The following is an 18,589-nucleotide window of genomic DNA, read 5'->3' as shown; positions in this document are numbered from 1 at the left end:
CAGATGGATACTGTGTGGTTTTAAATATAACTTCATCGATCAGTCTGGCTTATGCCAACTTAGTAATTATGAGGTGTGAACATCAGAAAATCCTCAATTAATCGACTGTCTTAACCCGCTAATCATTGGCTGACATCAACTTCACATCTTGACAGTGGCGTTGGATGTAGGAGTTTGCCCTGAAATCGAAGGATTGACGGTTCAAGCCTCGACTCTGACTTTCAGTGTCGTTGTGTCCTTGGGCAAGACACTTCACCTGCATTGTCTACTGAAGGTGGTCAGAGGGCCCGGTGGCGCCAGTGTACGGCAGCCCCGCTTCTGTCAGTGAGCCCCAGGGCAGCTGTGGCTACAATGTAGCTTGCCACCATCAGTGTGTGAGTGTGTGCGTGAATGGATGTAGTGTAAAGTGCTTTGGTCAAGTCTCCTAACTTGAATAAAGGCGCTATATAAGTACATGCCATTTACCATCTCATTGATCCAGAGGCGATCCACACAATAAAATACGGATAAAAACGTACAATTATTAATATTAGATATTTCCTCTGCTTTTTTTCCCTTTCAGTGATGTTTAAAGAGGAAGATCCGTTACTTTCCCGACCCTCTGTGACATCCCTGGACGGGGTCTGTCCAGTTGGAGGGCCTCCCAGAATGGACAGAGGTTTCCACGTTTCTGATGACCGGGGTCTCGGCTTCCAACTGCCCCCGTACCCGTCAGCCTACTCCCCTCCATGCCAAGTCGTGAGTTACCATGAGGAGTTCTGCTCCAAACCAGACAGCGCTGTGGAGGAGCCAGGCGGGTCTAGAGGCACCCTGTCCGAACGTCACCCCAGTTTTGAGAACCTGGAGTTAGGCTTCACTGAACTGCTCCCTCCTCTTTATTCCCGCGGTCCACAGCCTGCTTCCCCGTCTCCTTCCCCGTGGCTGGACTCTCCCTACCTCTCCTCTTCCCCCTCTCCATCTCACTCCTCCTCTCTCAGTCCTTTCCCCACTGAAAGTCCCCTTGCAAACTCCCCTCTGCCGCCGATCCCCACCTCGCCTTTCCCACAGTACTCTGCCTATCCTCAGGAGATGTGCCCCTCTCCACCCTCCAACCCTTACCAGGACACCTGTCCAGCACCTTACTCCCACTATGAGGGCTGGGAACCTCAGGGAAGGATGTTTGGTATCCGACACGAGGGCGAATGGGACGCCAAGAACCAGGAGTGTCCTTTGGAGTTTACCAGCTCTGCCTCTATGCACCACATTACCTTTGAAGAAGGTGAGGCATTAATCCATAATGGACAGTTTTATTGATCATCTTGAAGCACTTAGGAAATGGCTTTGCAGAAATACACATTTGTCTTAAATATTTAACATACTCTTGAAAAAAACATATATTTTAATCTCAAACAGTGTGATTCCCATAAAGATCTATGATTCAAATTCCTGTTTGACAAATTCTTGAAGCTCAGATAATGTGATTTTTGTGGATCAAGCACTTTTCTTTATCCCTTGTTCACTTCAATTCATTTCAATAGGCCATTATTGGATAATACAGTTCCTTATAAAGTATCCCTACCCTATAGACATTATTATATTTTATCCTATTACAAGCACAGCTCTATCTTATTTGAAATACTTTATAGAATAAACCAACACATTGTTGCATGATTTCATACATAGGATGGGAAGCATTTGTGAAAGTAAATTTTTTTTCCCGTTTCTTGGATTTTTGTCTGAATTTTACACACTGACAGTATTTCTTTATTTTATTTAACTCTTTGCATCCTCCAATCAAGTCTGATCAGTTTTCCTGTTGGTGCTGGAAATAAAAATAAACCTACCTGATTCTGTCAGATTCATGTTTCGCCATGGGCATGCTGTGCTCAGATGGAACGCATGTTAAATTTCAAACACGCAGTTTATGCAAGAAGGCCATATTTCCCACACTGCCATATAGGCCAAATCTGTGACCTATAGCTATACCCATGTTGATATATATATTTTTTTTCCCACCAGAGCTGTAGGTTTTTGCAGCTCCTCCAGAGTCACCATGGAGATCTTGGCTGCTTCTTTGTTTATTCCTCTCCTTACATTAAGGAGAGGAATAATCAGTTTCCGTTTTTTTTTCTTTTCTATTTCAGGCCTCATTGTCTTTAAGTTTCAGAAAAATATTACATTTTTTATTTCATTTTGTCATTTAAAAGCAGCACACTGCTCTAGTATTATGATTTTTTTCTTTCATTTAGCAGATCAGCTACTTTGTACTCTTTATAAAAAAAAAAAAAAAACAGATGCCTGTAGTCAATGTTGCACCAGTTCATAAATAAAAACGATGAGCTCAAAGTTCAGTTCGCACAGATGACACAAATGAACTAGCTCACCTTCATAGTTCATTTTTTCAAAAAAATGATCTAAGTTCACAAACCTATAAATGAACTAGTTCAACTTTGTTTTGTGAATTAAGCCACAATCCTACAATAGAACCTCATATTTCACTCTTTAAATGTATCATCATAATATATTGAAAGAAATTTAAAATACTGGATGCAGTCCAGGTATACTGGATGTGCAGTGACACCTTTATTTAGCCAGATTACACAGAAGTTCAGAAACATTCAGGAACATTCAGGTTCTGCTGAAAAGATCCGGATAAAAAGGATTTCCTACGTTCCTCATTCAGTAGCAATTATTTCACCAGATAGCACAGATGTTTTCACTCGACGTGTCGCTTTAAAGTTGACGTGGCTGACATACCGACGTACCTAAACGTGTTTTTTTTTCAGCATTTGAGCGTCCGTTACAGACTCTCTGTGATTGGCAAGAATCGGCCCGCAGGCCTCAGGTTTCACACGTGACCTGAACCATTCAGTTTAGGTGGTTGTTCATGGTTTCATGGTTCGCTGTTGCTTCATAGTCATTCTTCTCTTAGATCAGAGGTCTTCAACAGGGGTCTGTGACCCCTAGGTGGTCCCCGGAGGTACTGCATGGGGGTCGTGAAAGTTTTGGTTGATTAGACTTTTCTTTATATTCCCCCCTGCAATTTTTTCCACTAATTAAAATGTCTTTAAATCCACATTAACATGAATTCAACACACTGTAGTATACAGATAAATGGAGGCAGAAGATGTCTTTCAGTCATCAATGCACACATTCAGCAACACACAGGAGCTCTTTCAAGTTGGGCACCGTTTCATTCACAACACCTGTCCCATCAACCAGGAATCCGAATCAGAAATACTTTAATAATCCCAGGGAGAAATTACTTTCATTACATGACTCAATCTGTAATAGAGTGACTATAGGACTAGTTTGATCTAACATAATTTCATACAATTTATATAAGTAGGGGTTCCCCGCTCCATCTCGCCATCACTTTGGGGGTCAAGGAGACATCAATTTGGCAGTGAAAACGTTGTAGATCGCTGTCTTAGATGATAGACTGTACAAAGTTCAATGTGAAAGCATGGGATATTTGTTATAACCCAGACATACAACTGGTTGCACTCAACATTAAATGGGATCGTCTCATTATATTTTTCCCACGATTGTATTATTTGATTTTCCTCACATTCATTCAATAAAATACTTTGGAGTACATGGCTGGACTTAAGTGAATGAGTGAAACGCAGCTAAAGCACAAATACGTCCTACAGAAAGCCTGCAGAACTTTAGATTAAAATCGCTTTTAATGATTGGAAGAAAAGATAAAACAGAATTTGTGTTGATTTTAAGCTTCTGAGCTGTAGATATGCTGTGGATAGATGCAATTACATTTTTTCCCTCTTTTATTCTGCTCCCCTCACAGTGTCAGAGTTCATCGGAGAGGACATCCAGGCCTACCAGTCCATGAACAACCAGTCCAACTGATCTCAGCACAGCTCATGATGGACCCTGGGAGACATTGAAACATGCTTTTTAAATTCCCTTTGCAGTCGGTGTTCAGATGGGTTACTGCAGTAGCACATAACTGACAGGAGGATCTGTTAGGAGATGTATGCAGTCCTTTTTTAACCACTGTTTATTGAAGGGAACTCATGTTTTAAGATATCTGCCAAAATAAATTATATAAGAAATTATTCTGTATGACTCTGGTGTGTCTTTTGGTGTCTTTAATTTTTAGCCAGAAATAAACCCTTAAACAAAATTTTGAATAAAGAATTGATTAATTATGATTGATAATAAACTTTCATATAGTTATCTTTATTCGCACAATAGTCTTGCAAATAAGAAAATGTTAATTATCGATCATTCATTTTCTCATAGTTGAATGGTTTATTTTCTCAGTTACAAATTTAAAGGGTTAAAGTTACCAAACTACTTTACTTCTTGCCCCAAGATGCTTAATTGTTCAAAATGTTTAGATGTATTTTGCAGTAGATTTTATAGAACCCTTCTGTTTAAACATCTTCTGTGCTGCTTAGAAATGTTTAAACAAGAGATTTTGTTCAGAAAATTTATGTAAACAGATTCTGAAATAGTTTTAAAACAAATTATGACTTTGCAAAGTTAGTGAAGCAGCTGTAGGAGATGTTCTACAATTCTTTCCAACCAGAAGTCTTTCTTTCTGTTGATGCAGTTGCACATTTTAAACTTATGTTGGCCTTGATAGCTTCTACACTCCTCTAGAGGCCTGCATGTTTTAGTGGAAATCCAAAAACTTGATGTTAAATACATTTTAATAATTTGCTCCGTCATTTATTTAATTTTTGTAGATGTGGCAAGGGAAATGCTGTTGCATAAAATATTATTTTCAGCGGGCCTGGGTAAAAGAATGAAAAGCTTGATGGTCTTGTCTAATAACCCTTCATATTGATTCAGATCTTATTAGCAGATGGGGATTACATCGTGTACTTAATATACGTGACCATAAATCTGAGTCTACAGATTTCACTTATTTGGGCTCCTCAGGACTACATTCTATGGTCACATTTCAACAAGGTCGATCCCTTCTGACTTATTTACGTAACTTACTAATGTATTGTTTATATACCTGTACCTGTACAAATGAACCCTTATATTCAAAACTCCATACAGTCCCTGACTTGGTGTGTTGTTTGGATTTTTTGCCAGTTTAATTCAGAAATGAGAAGAAATATTGTTTTTGTGATTATCAAAACTCTTATTTACTAGTGAGAATTTTCATGTTTATATATTAAACATCTACACATAACTGTTGTCCCTGGCAGTGATTTTACATGTTATTTATCTTTCTAGGCATACATTCCCAGTCCAAGAATAGGCAAACAAGGTCACTCTGACTCTAAAGTCTGGAGCATTTCACTTTTAAATTGGCTGAAAAAGAAAGCTGGAAGTGTTTTCTGTGATCGGATTATTAGCTCAAATAATTTCTCAAACCTTCTATTCTCCGTTTCTTGCTTTCAACACATATTTGTTCCTACTCAATTTTCAAGATTCCTCCCCCCCAAAAAACAAACAAAGGACATAAAAAGTTAAATTATGATATATTTGTAATTTGGATAAACTATAATTTCACAAGCACAATGTCAAGAAAACCATTTTTTCTTCAGAGAAAATGAAAACATTATTTTGTCTATGAATGTTGAAACCGGTTTTAATTATAGATTTTTCTTTAGTTTCACTGTATAACTGCAGCAGAACTTTTTTTTAAAGGGTTCCTGAGTTTGTCTCGTCTAAAGATCAGTTTTCAGACTCCCTCACATCCTATAAGCCTCATAATGATGCCTTTTTTTAGATAGTTATACAGACTACGGTCAGTTCACTTAGGAACACACAATCCCAGTATTTTTCAGTGTAGTCCTGTTTCTCTGACCGTGACTGGCTGGATGTGCTCTCTTCATCCTCTGACATGGGAGTCGGTTCGGAGCTCGTCTGCCAGGCTGTGTGTTTCCTGGACGGGGCCGCCTTTTACAGCTGCTTTTTGTATCTTTGCTTCTGTCTCCTTGAACCCCAGTCGACTTCAGAAGATGGCCGCTCACACTGAGCCTGGTTCTATTGGAGGTTTCTTCCTGTTAAAAGGGAGTTTTTCCTCTCTACTGTCGCTACAAGCATGCTTAGTGTAAGGGATTGACCTCCAGTCAATGAGTCGATGCAATTAACTGGTTTTCCTTAGAGAGAAAACTTTAAATCAATTTGACTGCATGATCTGGTTTAATTGTAAGGTGCCTTGAGAAAGACCTGTTCATAATAACCTAAATCACTGTGTGAAATGTGTTGCTTTAAAGTGTACAGATTCTTGAAAAGTGAAAATGAAAATTTGCTGATTAGTTGCATCTATAGTTTGTGAACAAAATCCCCATGGACACTTGGCTCCATGCAGATGCATTCTAAATGTATCATGGGTAATGAAGCACATATCGTCTAAGTGACAAAATGACCTAAAATGTTAAACCCTGGGAAATCTGATGAGAAACAGGTTTTCTGTGGGTCTGTGTCCCAAAAACTAAGGGACATTTTCTACTTTAGCCTTTCTACTTGTGTGAAACAGAGTCAGGTTGCATATACATGGATTAAGCAACAGACTGTGTTAAGAGCGATGGGTTTCAGGGCTAATCCAGATCCGCCGTGACTATATAAAGCCTGGTGTCTGCCAGAGAGTTCAAAGGTTACACATACCCAGCGGCTTTTAGTGCTACTCCTTGAGTGAGATGAAAGACCCCCAACTAATGCATTATCTGCACTTCATGTGTATCTTAGGAAAAAAACATTTTCAATATCAAAATATCAAGCGATGATAAGGTAACTTTAGTTTTCTCTTTTTTCTGCATCTTCACGTGTGTTTGTCTATGACAGTGGGCAAGATTTCATAAATCTCCTTAGCATATCATACACTTTGGAAACAATCGGCTTTTGTACGTCTCTATTACTAAAGTTAATATTATGAACCATTAAGAACCATATTTCTATTTTCTAGTCTGCCTACCCCTGCAAAAAAAATTAGTCTAACAGGATCTTTCCAAACAATTCATATTCCACATCTTCCATGTTAATGGTCGAATCTTACTACAGTATTAATGGTGATCTTTTTCTCTGAAAGGTATAGTGGAGGGTTTCCGCAAATTTTTGAAAAGACCCGCCCTCTCCACTTTAAAAAAAATGCACATGCCAAACCCTGTACCTGCTCCCGAGAGGGAACGTCTATTAAACGTGTACAAGACTATGCCTGTGCCAATTTCTCCTTTAGCACACTCTGTTTGCATCGCTCATACAAGCTTACTTTCCAAAAGAAGATTTGCTATTTTTCCACTATGTCAGACTCACCACTGGTAAGTGAAAATGGGAACGAGCACGTAGGACGGCCTTACGTAAACATATTAACACAATGATTGACAATTTAGGAGGACCACTTGAGGACCACTAGTGATAACATCATTATTATTCCTCATGCATATTCTGACACGTCCCTCCCCCTCTTATTATGTGTTATGATTTCAATAATTATCTGTATATATCTTGTATTATATGTGCATAATTGCTCACTGCTTTATTCATTCCATCATTAAAAGTGTTGAAATGCAAAAGAATAAAACATAAATTCAGATTTGTATCCCATTTATTTCTTTTATAAAACAGAAAAAGAAAGATTTACAGCACTTTTTGTCATTGAATTTGCTCCCAAAGAACCCAACAACTGTATCATATTTTTAAATGGTCTGATGAGTACTTCTTCAGGGATTTCTGAACAGAATTCAGTGATTTTATAATAGATTACAGTTCATCTGAACAATAATTCATCCAGAACTGAAAATAAATAATAAAAAAGAAAATTATTTTTAAGGAACATCATTATCTGTATTACAAGAATGTCTGTCTGCATAAAAAACACAAATCTTTTTAAATTAAACCTCATAAGTTTTTTTTTGTATGTGACTATTCTAATGTCCACTAGGGGGAGTTAGAGCTTCAAACATCAGACCTTAACTTCTGCCAGACTCAAAACCTCCTATACTACATTTGAACTTAGATGTCATAAAAAAATGTAAAAATGTATAAAGCTTTCACCTTTTCTTTGTAATTTTGTGTGTAATATTATTGTTAGTATCATCATTATCTTCAGTAGTCGTAGAACTGTTCCCTTGTAGTGAGAAGCCTTCATGGTCCAATCTTAATCTTTATAACTGTCTGTATAGCCTTTTCTTGTTACCAGTTGCCTCCAATAATTCACAAGCATGTGCTAATACTGTACTCAGTCTTTTGGGTCATGGCAACCGCAAACAGGCTTAAATCAAGTTTCACTCCATTTTTTTCCTTATTCAATTTACATTCACACACTCCTATCCAAGGGTCTACTGTATGTCAATTCTGGTGGCAGTCAAGCAATAGTTAGAGGCTGCTGTTTGTAATAACACGGAGGCCCCTAGGCGTTTTTCTAGTCAGATGCTTCTCAGCATCTGACTTGAAACCCACATGATTTAAAGTCAGATGCAGTGGGTTACACTGCTGCCTTGCAGCAAGAAGGTTCCGGGTTCGATTCTGCATGGAGTTTTCATGTTATTTCTGTGCATGCATGGGTTCCCTCCGGGTAATCCAACTTCCTCCCAAAGTCCAAAAACATGACTGATAGGTTAATTGGCTGCTCTGAATTCTCCTTAGGTGTGAGTGTGTGTGTGTGTGAATGGTTGTTTGTCCTGTGTGTCTCTGTGTTGTCCTGTGATGGACTGGGGACCTGTCTAGGATGGACCCCGCCTCTCGCCTGTAGACAGCTGGAGATAGGCACCAGCACCCCTCGTGAAAATGGATGGATGGATACCTTACAGCAATCTGCACATCATTCTCCTGTTTCATTAGAGTCTTTTATTTAGTGTGAGTTGTTCACTTGGCCACATCAGACCATGGAAATGGCAGAGTAAACACAAGTAGATTAGATAAGAAGCCTCATCGTTATTCAGTTTCAGATGCTTTTTGATTAAGGTTTTTTATGAGAAGTCTGAATAATGTATCATTTTCCCCTGAAGGATACGAACTGTATGCAATCTGAAGCTACGTTTATATGTTTACATTCTTCTATATATATGCAAGCAATACATTAAAACACAGACCAAAAAAATATGGCATCCGGCTGTAGACTCTGGGTTCATTTAATTATTAAAAAGGGAAAGTATAATTGTTAACACAACATTAACCTTAAAAAATCATATCCTGAAAGAAAAATGTAGCAAATTTGATGTGCGGTCAAAAAAACATAGGTTAGAGAATAGATCCAGATGTTTTCTTGCTAGAAGTCTTTCTATACATCACTATTGTCTGTATTGGTCAGTGGGATTCTGGTCGACCACATGTAATCCCACATTAAAGATTTAAGCTCTGTTTTGTCAATTTCACATATTTTTTAAACTTTTTAAAAAGCTTTCATTTCACTGACTGACAACGTAAAGGAAAATCAAGTCAGCAAGGAATAATCAATGGATCATTATCTATACCTAAAACTAATACATTCACGGTGATTTCAATAATTTAGCGTTAATCAGTAAAAAATAAAAACATAATTTTTGCTGTGATCACTGAGTCTGGAAGCAGCCATTTTTCCCCAAATATAGTAACACCTCACTCCTGTCGTCTTCCTGCAGTGACGTCACGGTGCGATAAACCTAGCGCCATTCTCCCCGCTTTACAAGCAAAATCAATGGGAATTATTTAAGATTTCAAGCCTTTACCATTGAAATTTACCAGAGCTATAGTTAAACTTACAATGCCCACGTGCATGGCAGCTGGATGCTGTAATACATAGAGTAAAAGTGGGGGAAAAAAACTTGTTATTTCACCTTTCCGATTGATGATCCTCCACGGAAGGGTTGGTCGTTGGATTGCCAACTTGAAGAGGGAGGATTTGCCATCGAACTTCTGGCCAGAGAAAAAAAACACGTCATATGTAGCCAACATTTCGAAGAAGCTTTTCAAGATGACTTGGATATTAGCGCGTTGTTACAAACACCAGATACAGCACTGGGACTTGATCAACAGCCGATACCGCACTGTGACGTCACAAACCAGTAGGTGGCAGTAGTGTTCTTTGACAAACATGGATGTCTCCAATAAAGCACATTCAAATGGAAATTACTCTTAATTAAAAACACTTATCATTATTGAACAGTATGTAATAATGTCATATTTAAAGTACTTTCAGAAGTTTGAATTCTGAATATGAGCGGACTTTTCCTTTAACCTACATTAACAGAATGTGATTTTTTTATTTGTTGACTGAAGTTAAAATATCCATAGTCTGCTTTGTAAAACCAAAAGGATTTTGTTGAAAAAGGAAGCCAAACATTTTCCCCCTGACAGCAGTCAGTGTGTGAAGGTCAGAGGACACAGATTTGTTGAAATTGAATGTTCATGAAGAGGAAAAACACCCTGAAGAAAAAAATCCTGGTATTTATGACTCACTCCAAGTCGGCATGACTGTGTCCATGATGTTTGGACAGAGATCAAAAACCACAAAGGCCAAGAAGAAATCTCGGAGCCGATTTTTCCTTTAAAAGGAAACAAACTGATTCTTATTTCATCTGAATATCTTCTTTGATTCTCCACCTTCTCTGTTAAGCATCATGTTTGATTTTGCATTTATTTTCTTTACTGTGATGAAAACAGCATATCTGCTGGTTAAGGCTTCTTTCATTTGGAGTGAGCCGTTGTATGACTGATGACTTTGCCTTTGTTCCTCCCACTGTTGATGGTGGGAATCCCTGGAATTAATTTGGTTACTGGGGGCTCAGTATGAAGGCTGCTGCCATCATGAATTATTACAGTCCTCTAAGGAGCAAATATTACTGGGAGACCAAATAGACCCATGAACGAAAGAAAAACACACCACTAAGTTCATCTCAAAACTCAAAAATAATTTAGGTCAGTTATCTTTGCTAATATCAGAGCTAATATATTTACTGTGTAGTACAGAAACACTCTCTTGTAGCAGGATCTTTGACAGCAGTTTTACAGCCATGAATTGTGTGACTAAATTCAGTTGTTAATTGGCAGCCCATTCCCATTTGCTACAATCAGGTGCTTACGAACATCAGGCGGTTGGTGTAGATTAGATCAGCCAGGTAGAGGATAAAGTTGACCCCGGTCAGCACGGCCACCGCCATGGCCTTATCCCAACTGCACAAACCCATTGTGGAGGTGCAGTTGTGTGGCCTCTGTTTCTGACCGCCATGCCTGGGGTCAAAGTGGAAGACTGGCCAGATGACTGTCACTGACAGATAAAGGACGACAGCCAGCATGGCGTAAGTGTAGAGGAAACGAGTAAATGGGAAGGGGAGGCAGCCGGTGCGGCCGCTGATGCAGAGCAGGATGATGACCGTAGACACTATGAAGCAGATGCAATACACAGACATGCAGTACTTGCCCGTATAGTGATGATCATACAACACAGGTTCACTGATGAAGACAAAGATGATGCAGGCCACAAAAGTCTCCAATGCTTTCAGCAGACCAGGAGTGGTAGCCATGTAGCCCGAAACCTCACCGGGACGAGCCTTGGTGAGAATGACCTCGCCTAAATAGGCAACGGTGGCTAGGCATGAGAAAATGGTGGACAAAAGGCGGAAGTCGTGGACCTCACTTTGACCAATGGAACCCTTCAGGAAGTAAAGAGGAAAGATGATGGAGGCCGACAGGCAGAGCAGGGCAGCATAACAGGCAAAGGTGATGGGGAAGTTCTTCCAGGAGACAGGAGCTCTGGTCTGCAGGCCAAATAGCTCCACCAGGATGACAAGAAGAGTCCCGCTGAAACTAAGGCCCCAGCAGAAGATGCAAAAATCCCCAGTGCCATGCGGGAGTTTCCCCCCATGAATGGCTATAGAGAAGGCCACGCATAAGAAGGCCAGGGCAGCCAACCGTATCCAAAGCAGAGCGCTGGTCTTTAGGACAACTGGCATGATGAAATTTGCTGAATGTTCTTCCTTTTTGGACCGACCCTCTTAGATTTTTACCACCAGCCCTAAACAGGGTAAGCTGTAAAAAATAAGCCAAAAAAGGTGTGTTTTAGATGTCTGCTAAACTGTAATGACTTAATGAAGCCCAAGATGACTGACCAAAAGCTTGCTGTTCTGCCCAGTCCTCCTACACAGCGTTTTCCCAGGCACACAATGTTCTTATTGTTTCTCATGACTTGCAGATGCTCACTTTGTAGCATAAACACTGAGTTCCAAATCACAAGTAAAGGCTGTGCTGTGTTTACCATGGTCACAACACCGAATTACTTCTGGTCAAATCACCCCAAAGAAAACAACTTTTCCCTCTAGTTGTTGAATGTAGGTAATTAGAACGTTAATGGCATTCCTGAGATGAACCTCCTTCATTATGAGCCTCCATGCTCATTTTCCTGGTGACTGGAGTGGCGCCAAAACTTTTACTGGCCCTCTCAGCGTGTCTGTCATCATCTTCTTAACATGGCTTCTCTCATGTGTTCCCGATTTGCTGTAAAGAAACTGAAGAACTCTAGAAATCTGATTCTCAGCCAAAGTGAGGATTATATGTATATTTCAAAAGTACTTTTAAACATCAGGAACCCAAACCATGATTTGAGCTGAGATCTTCCAGAAATGAGGGTAGTGATTCTACTAAAGGTTGTTTCTCTTTGTTTAGGTTGTTTATATATTTCTACCGTTTTATTTACTGTTGGGTTATTTATTTTTTTTAGTCTTGCCTACTTGGCCTGCAGACTCATTAAATATATATTTTCTTTATTTATCTTACAAGTTCACTCTTGACCTTTTAGCGTAATAAAAAAAATTAAAAACAATTGAACTTTATTGAGCTCACATTGGAGAAATGTACGTCTGCATCTAAGCCATCTCCATGGGGAGCAGTGGGCTGCCATTGTGTGGCGCCCAGGGAACAATCGAAGGTTAAGGGTCATACTCAGAGACCCAGAGTGGCAGTCTTTGGGAGTGGGTTTCAGACTCACAACCTCAGGATTCCAAGCTCTATGCCCTAACCACTAGGCCACCATTCCCCCAATCTAGAGTACATGACACATTATGTTCAGTTTTCCATAAGTTTTTTTGGATCTTTGTTTTTGTCCACTTCATTCATGTCTATTAGTCTTCCTCCTTCAGGCTCACTACAGTCCATGTGATTGTAACCATCTGCTTCTCTAAAACACTCTCACGTGGTTCACTAATAGAACTTGCCACATAGGTTCCTGTCTTCTACTTGTTTCCGGGTCAAATGTTCAGTTTGCAACTCTCTCCTTATCTCTTTGAGCCATGCTGCTGGTGCTTTTTGTTTCCCTGCTCCATGTCTTGAGGCCTATTTCATGAGAGGAAAATCAGGATTAAAGTTGGGATTTTCTGTAAATAACGTAGCCCCAACCCAATTTCACAAAGCAGTAAAATATAAGTTACCATGGTGATTTATTCTGTGCAACCAGCCTGCTCCTAAACAGGCTGTCACCCAGGCTTATTTGATTGTGGCGCCTTATCTGCTCAATCAGCAGTGATTATTATTATGGTATTCTAAACTATTATTACCTTTATAATTTTCTGTTTGTACATTGTCACGGTTGAATGTGCTTTTAAAGACAGGTGTTGTTCTAAGTTTGACAGAATGACCTATAATAGACTACTTATCTTTTAAGGGGATCAGATAAATCTCCATGTTTGAATTTTCTTATAATTACATGAGCCTTATGGCTTTCCTCAGGATAAAATCTGGTACTGTGCAGACCGCTGGACATAGAGCAGATCCAGGCCTTTACCATTATACGGATGATCTGATCTGGGCTTGGATTTTCCACTTTGGTACGTTGCTGAAAAGTCACTATTTGCTGCACCACCAGAAACGGGTTTCTGGCATTAAAAGGAAAATAGGCACATCTTCATAACCTTCCCCCTCCAGAAAAGATTTAAATACATTAATGAAGGATTCTACAATATTAAACGTAATAACATTAGGATAAACATCACAATTATGTGGAATACTTTTTTGTTCTTTTGACACAGCTTTCCTTAATGTTATAGGTTTGCTGAACAGCACACTTATGCACACACTCTGGAGCTCATGAAGGGGATTCTGTTAATTGAAAACCAAAGATTCAATGTTTCATATGTTTTACTAGCTGCTGTTATCATGTTTTTACCTCAGGGGTCTCAAACTGGCTCCAGAAAGGGCCGTGTGGCTGCAGGTATTCTTTCCAAACAAGCAACACCACACCAGACTCCAGTCCTCTCATCAACTGAGTCCAATCTGAACATGATGATTTGATGAGATGAATGGAGTCTGGTGTGCTATTGCTTGGTTGGAAAGAAAACCTACAGCCACACGGCCCTTTCTGTAACCGGTTTGAGTCTACTTGCTTTTATTCTGCTTTTGATTTTCTTTTATTCTATTGTTTAATTCATATAAAGCATTTTAAATTGTGTTTGCACTGTTTGTGTGCTATATAAATAAACTTGCCTTGTCTAGGAGTAAGCTATAGTTAGGCCTACAGTACATACATTATCTGAACACACCTTATTGCTTTCAAACCACTTCCTCTCTGGATTCTTTCTAAGATAGGTCTTCCTCTGTTTAAGTTAAAGGTCATTTTCTCCCAGTGTGAATTCTGGGAAAAATAGAATTGTGTAACAAAAAGTGATTAAACACATCTGATGTTTGATAAAAGTTTTAAGGCTTGATGACTATATGAAGTACCCAGGGTTCAGTCCTGAGCCCCCTGCTTTAAAGTCAAAGATTGAAATCCCTGTTTAGGAGAGAGACACAAAATTATGGAAAAAAAATATATCAATCTAGAAACTTTAAGATCTGTACAAGTTGCCATATTGACATATACTGTTTCTTGTTTTTGGTTAATTGTTAATTTGAGAAAAATGAAGCAAGTGACTCTTTAAATTAAGATGTTTTTATTTAAGAGAATCGAATGTGTTTCAGCAAATGTGTATTTTAGGCGATGCTGAATCAACAACATTTGTGGTCGACCTCATGGTCTCTTGAAGAAAACTGCAGACCAGCATTTAGTTTGATAACTTACCGCTGGGTTGAAGTAGCCACACCTGTGGAGCATTTGTGGAACGGATGAAGCCAGGATGCACTCTTCACACCACCATGAGCCTTCTGGGATTAATAAATTCAGGTTTTGTGAAATGAGCTCCTGCTCTACTTGTGCCTGGACCCAGGTTTTAGCTTTTTTTTTGCTTTTCATTTTTCATGTAAATTACTTTAGTCATTGCTACCAGTAAAATCAATGGATTTTTATGGTTCTTAGGTTTGGCTTGATTTTAAACTCAGCAGATAGGGCTTATCAAATCACAAACATGCTTCATGTAACTCAAGAGCTACATTCTTAATGGATAAAGGCAGACTTTTCCTTTTTAGTTTATGAATGCAGACACTTAGAAACTTCTCTAAGTTACAATAATATCACCCTCATGTTGCCATATAAGGCCTGGATCTGTTTTCCCATTTAAATACAAAAAAAAAGTAACATCTCTTATGATGATTTTTTTTTTTTTTTTCCAAACGGAGGTCTAACACATTCAACGAGCACTGGAAGTTCTGGATTTAAGAATGTTTTTAATTTTTAAAAGTTCTGTTTGATAAAAGTATTTTCCCTCAGCAGTCCAGAACCAATGGGTCAAATTAAGAAGGAAATTAATTCTCTGTTAATTGACATTATTATAGGAGATGATAAATTTGTATTTAGCACAAACAAATATAAGAAATGTACTATTGTTTTATTATTAATCAATTGTACGTTTCCTTTTCAGCCTCATACTGTTTTTTTTTTTATTGAATGAAGCTTACAACTTTAGTTGGAAAAAGGTATTTAACTATGAAGTCCAGTTCAATAAAGGGGATGGATGGGAATTCACTCAGTCGGTACTTTATTGTCTTTGCAAAGAAAAAGAGAACAAGATGGCATAACGTCTAGCCCTGTTCTGGTTACACCAACTTTGTGTTTCCCTAACTAAAACCCTGCAGAAAGGCTGTGAAGGTCTCCACATACAATTACTGTAAACGTTTAAAGACAGTTGGAGCCAACATAAAATTTTATGAAATAAACTTCGAGAAACAGTCTGGCATGTTATGAGAACTATTATTTTTTATCTCAAACACTCCCTTATAGTATAAACAACCCCTCTCCCTTAACGCTTGCAGCTCTGAGGCCTGAATAAATGAAAGTCAGAACTCATCTTTCAATATAATTAAAAAGGGATCAATAGGAGACAGATTTTTCTGTAAAAAAAAAATCTAAAAACTAAAAATGTCACCTGTAATTAAGCCAGTGGACAATGTTAATAAATTATTATGAAATAGCAATGATTATAAACAATGAAACTTAAAGAATTAAACTTAGTAATTGCATATCATCATAAAATCAACCAATCAATCAGGAGCAAAAACTGTTATGTTAACTTTTGTCAACATATTTCCCTTTGATTTAAGTGACTTTGCTTAAAAAAATCTTTTGCCACCTCACAATTCAAACATGTTTTATTGTTGGAAATCTACAATCTACAGATGGATGCTTTAGAAAAGTGAAAACATAAAGACTTTAAATGACATTAAAGTATAACTCCAGACATTTAAAATTGTAATATTCTCCATCAGCAGCTATGCAATTAGATATTTAACATCTGACAAGCACAAAGTTTGACAAAACCACTATAATGAAAATAATAATCACATTAGACAAGCAATGACAAATTAAACAAGATAATAAAACAACTGATAAAAAAAGACTAATTGTATTAAGCACTGCATCGTGTTTTAAGTTGTACAGATTAAAGAAATTACAGAAAACCACTATTGTTTTTGCTTTTTCTGATACATTTATACACAAGCTTTTTGCTAAATAAGGTTATATAGTTAAAAAAAAGTTATTTAATGCTATCTATTAATTAATAAATAATTATTAATTGATAGCATTAATAGATAGCATTAATGAAAAATATTTAATTCTATCACTTAATAGGTTTTTGTAACATTAACCTTCTGACACAGAAAAAAACGTTTTAAATTAAACAACCTACTTTTCTTTCAATCACAACATGTCGTTAAAACATTCTTACATGTGTTTTCTTAAAACTGAGAAAAAATGTCTCGAAAAAGTTGAAGGAAGCGAACAATAAACACCAGGCCTTTTTTAAACGGATATTGCGTAACAATTTCTCTTTTTATTGCCTGAAATTGATGAATATGCAACAGCAGCTCAATAATTGGGTTTAGCGTCCTCAAGAAATACAAAATAAAAAATTAAAGATAAGAAACCGGAGACATGAAAAAATAGGACAAACATCAGGTAAGATTTTAAAAGGGATCCTGAAGCTGCCAGAATTCTCCTTGACAAGTAACTATTTCTATTCTGTTTTTATTAAGATAGTATTGCTTGTCACTATAGAAATGTAACAGGAGAACAAAATGTAAACCTGAATAAAAAGCTTTAAAAAACTTTTTAAGCATTAGATTTCTGTTTATTGACTAAAAAGTGATTTTACGTCACTTCTTCTTAAATTTCACAACTTAAATTTCCCTTTAAACACACTGTCAGCCTAACTTCCTTTTCCCAAAGTCATGTGCTGACAAGGACCAGAGGGATGGAGTAGATGAGATCAATCAGGTAGAGGATAAAGTTAATGCCGGTCAGCACGGCTATCAACATGTCTTTATCCCAACTGCACAAGCCCTCAGAGGACCAGCAGTTGTGCGGCCGCTCATTGTGACCGCCGTACCTGGGGACAAAGTTGAAGATCACCCAGATCATCGCCGCTGACAGATAGAGGAAGACAGCCAACAAAGCATGGGTGAACAGGAAACGAGGGAATGGGAAGGGGAGGAGGTAAGTGCACTCGCCAATGCAGAGCAGAATGATGAAGGCAGACAGGATGAAGCAGATGCAATAAACAGACATACAGTACTTGACTGAATGATGCTGGTCATATGAGACCGGGTCATTGATGAAGACAAAGAGGATGCAGGCCACAAAGGTCTCCAAGACTTTCAGCAGGCCTGGACAGGTAGTCATGTAGCCAGAAACCTCACCTCGGTAAGCCTTGGTGAGTCTGACCTCATTCATGTAGGCCAAAGTGGCAACACAGGAGGAAACGCTGGACACGATGCGAAGGTCACGGAGCTGGCTCGGAGCAAAAACAACAATGGAGTCCTTAAGGAAGTAAATAGGAAAGATGAAGGAGGCCGACATGCAGAGGAGGAAAGAGTAGCATGCAAAGGTGATGTGGAAGTTCTTCCAGGAGAGAGGAGCTCTGGTCAGTGGGTTGAAAAGCTCAACTAGAATGACTAGGAGAGTCCCGCCAAAGCTAAAAGCCCAGCAGAAGATACAAAAGGCTCCGGTGTGGTCAATGAATCTGCCTCCAAGAGCAGCCATAGAGAAAGCTATGCAGGTGAAGGCCAGGGCAGCCAACCGTGTCCAAAGCAAAGGGCTGGTCTTCAACGCAAAAGGCATGATGAGATTTTGTTCAAAGTTAGCAAATTTTGTTTCCTTTTCTACTTGTCTTCTCAGATGTTTTCCACCAGCTTTAAACGAAAGGTTTTAGACGTCTGCTAAACTGTAATGACTTCATGAAGCACAAGATAAATCAATGTGAGACCAAGAGCTCGCAGTTCTGCCCAATCCTCCCACACAGCATTTTTACCAGATACACAAGGTTCTTATTGTTTTCTATGAATC

The 18,589-nt window shown here is 38.5% G+C and overlaps 3 protein-coding genes across 3 annotated transcripts in view; 1 reads left to right on the top strand and 2 right to left on the bottom strand.

Annotated features, from left to right (window-relative positions):
* Positions 1 to 4,058, top strand: part of nfatc4 (nuclear factor of activated T cells 4) — a 44,690-nt gene extending 40,632 nt beyond the window's left edge. The window contains exons 12-13 of the mRNA XM_038279551.1: positions 563 to 1,258; positions 3,788 to 4,058. Coding sequence (XP_038135479.1) covers positions 563 to 1,258; positions 3,788 to 3,849 — 758 coding nt within the window. The 3' untranslated portion in view covers positions 3,850 to 4,058. The remainder of the gene's footprint in view (positions 1 to 562; positions 1,259 to 3,787) is intronic.
* A 5,989-nt stretch (positions 4,059 to 10,047) lies between these two features.
* Positions 10,048 to 11,992, bottom strand: LOC119779456 (myeloid-associated differentiation marker homolog). The gene has a single exon (XM_038279110.1). It carries the CDS (start codon positions 11,835 to 11,837, stop codon positions 10,956 to 10,958), a length of 882 nt encoding a protein of 293 aa, XP_038135038.1. The 5' UTR covers positions 11,838 to 11,992; the 3' UTR covers positions 10,048 to 10,955.
* Positions 11,993 to 16,565: 4,573 nt separating this feature from the next.
* LOC119779448 (myeloid-associated differentiation marker homolog) lies at positions 16,566 to 18,485 on the bottom strand. The gene has a single exon (XM_038279099.1). The coding sequence runs from the start codon at positions 18,362 to 18,364 to the stop codon at positions 17,474 to 17,476; it is 891 nt and encodes a 296-aa protein (XP_038135027.1). The 5' UTR covers positions 18,365 to 18,485; the 3' UTR covers positions 16,566 to 17,473.
* Between the last annotated feature and the right edge of the window lie 104 nt (positions 18,486 to 18,589).

This window comes from Cyprinodon tularosa, unplaced genomic scaffold (assembly GCF_016077235.1).
Source record: "Cyprinodon tularosa strain WSP-4 unplaced genomic scaffold, ASM1607723v1 ctg102, whole genome shotgun sequence".
Lineage (NCBI taxonomy): Eukaryota > Metazoa > Chordata > Actinopteri > Cyprinodontiformes > Cyprinodontidae > Cyprinodon > Cyprinodon tularosa.
Note: the sequence above shows the minus strand (reverse complement) of the source record. Positions and strands in the feature narration are given on the sequence as shown.